General features: G+C 49.4%; 1 protein-coding gene across 1 annotated transcript; it reads left to right on the top strand.

Moving 5' to 3' along the window:
* Positions 1–606, top strand: LOC100908101 (putative calmodulin-like protein 6). Its single transcript, XM_003747157.1, has 2 exons — positions 1–246; positions 364–606. Exons 1-2 carry the CDS (start codon positions 1–3, stop codon positions 604–606), a joined length of 489 nt encoding a protein of 162 aa, XP_003747205.1.
* Positions 607–2,190: the final 1,584 nt, after the last annotated feature.

Genomic DNA, 2,190 nt, shown 5'->3' with positions numbered 1-2,190 from the left:
ATGTCCTCCGCCGCTGAATCAGAACCCGAGGGCAACCAAGGAACCACGAAGAATGCTCGAGACATCGAGCTCGGAACAGTTCAAAAATGTTTCAGGAAACATCAGTCAGACGAGCGAGCCGTCGACCGTGAGCGGATCGCAAATATTCTGAGAGAACTCAACCTCTTCAGAGATGACTACATGAAGAAGTTCGAGCGAGCCCTTAAAGATAATTCCAACCAGCTGGATCTCTATCAGTTCACTCAGGTCTGTTGACCTACATGCGTCCCACATCTGGGGATCGGCTCTGAAGTGGCCCGCAGTCACATCTATCGAAGAGAAGACCTGGTCCAGCGAATTCCGATTTCGTTTTTTTCCTTCCAGATACTCGACAGACTCTGCGGGGTTAGTCGAGTCGAGGCGACAACGTCGACTCTGCGAGCTGCATTCGATGCAATCGACACAGGACGCGACGGATTCATCTCGCGGAGGGACCTCAAGGCTGCGGCCGAGCTCCTCGACCTGAATGAAGGGGAAATAAAGAAAATGATGCGGTCGGCAGACACCGATAAAGATGGGAAAGTTGACTTCGGTGAATTCCAGGCCATGTTCGGCCACAACCGATAAGAGGCTTTGACAGCGTATGAGAGAGACATGAACATTTTGTTTCCATCCGATGCCTCTTCCGAGAAATCGAGGAAGAGCGCCTCTGACCATTATAGGCGAATCCTCAGTCGATCCTGTTAGAAGATACCTTTTATTTAACAAGATCAAGAATTGATCCGATAAATAATCCATGTCGAAGATATTTCACACAAAACCACATCTCAATGATTTTTCACAGCATTGATCTTCACAGTATCTCGGGAAGACCATGACCGAGAAATTACCGTGTCATGCTATTATTTCACAGTCCGAGAGGCGAGCGGAGCCGCTCGGGCTTCGATTCTTGGGTGCAACGAAATGGACCCTGATCGAATATACCACGGGGGAATTCCGCATAAATAGCATGGCATTACCATTATTCGTCTACGAATACTTATTGATTATGACTGCGCTTGTGTTGCTCAGTGAGAATGCCCCAGAACGAGCAAGGCGATGCGAAACACCTTAGAGGCGAGATCAGCCAAACTAAGAAACCATTGAATCACTCTCAGATCTGAACTTTCGAGTTTGTCTCCGATTTTCCGACGGGTGATTCGCTGATTTTAATGTATCTTCAATGGCTGGCTCGCGAGTGTGCTGTCATTTCCGTCGCGAGCGAAAACTGAGACAAATCATGTGAAGTCATGTTCGGAAACTACAATTCCACCACCGACTCATAGAGGGGAAACGTTCGACAGGGCTGTCATCTACGTACGTCCTCTGAACGAAAGGAGCCGATGATGAACGCTTTTTCAAAAGAGGAACTTCTTGCACTTTTGTGTCTGGCATTGGCAAGGCATTCGCGGGAGATCACCATCGCCGTCGAAGGCTGAGAAAAAAATTCATCGATCATTAGGTGGTTCCGGGAGGTTCCGAATTGACGGAATATACTCAGATAACAGTTCGTTCCCTATTCCATTCTCTGCGGTGGATGGATCCTTACTCGTCATCTGGTAATCGAATGTCAGCTCCTCATCGATCTGTATGTTCTTCTTCGCGAAAAAGGCTAATCGGGGCGCAGCGATATTATGGTTCTCGATGTAAGCGTAACTCACTTTCAAGTTCGGCTGGCACTGCAAGAGAACACGGATCAGCGAAGTGACGCGGAGACGAGGGGCCGTGGCGCTCTACGATTCCGGCACGGAAGCCAATCAACGTCCAGTTCCACATTCTCCGCTCTATCCACTCACGCTGTGGTTGAAGAATCTCGTGAAGTTCCCGTACTTGGCTCCATCAACCGCGTTCTGGCTTTCCCTGTCTCTGAGGGGCTTGAGATCGAATAGGTAGGCGTAGTTCACTGGATGGCGATCGAGTGCTTCCCGGGACGTCATGAGCTCGCCAAGATACTCTCCAATGAACGTGCCCCTACCAATGAACTGAGCAGCCTTGACTCCCCACCCTCGGTTACATGTCTTGAATATCGTCAGTTTCAGCTATCCGGATGGAAATTAGAGCAGTTATAAGGACAATTGATAGTCTTGACTCCAGACATCGGCTGATGCGGCAGATTGTGATATGCCCACGGGCCTAAATATCAAACCCCCCCTTTCACGAACCCCGCGCTCC

This window comes from Galendromus occidentalis, unplaced genomic scaffold, assembly GCF_000255335.2.
Source record: "Galendromus occidentalis unplaced genomic scaffold, Mocc_1.1 scf7180000077512, whole genome shotgun sequence".
Lineage (NCBI taxonomy): Eukaryota > Metazoa > Arthropoda > Arachnida > Mesostigmata > Phytoseiidae > Galendromus > Galendromus occidentalis.
The sequence above is the reverse complement of the archived record's forward strand: the minus strand, read 5'-3'. Positions and strand labels throughout refer to the sequence as shown.

Coding starts and splice junctions, on each gene's coding strand:
- LOC100908101 (XM_003747157.1), top strand. CDS start 1: ATGTCCTCCGCCGCTGAATCAGAACCCGAGGGCAACCAAGGAACCACG. Junction 247..363: donor ATCTCTATCAGTTCACTCAG/GTCTGTTGACCT, acceptor TTTTCCTTCCAG/ATACTCGACAGACTCTGCGG.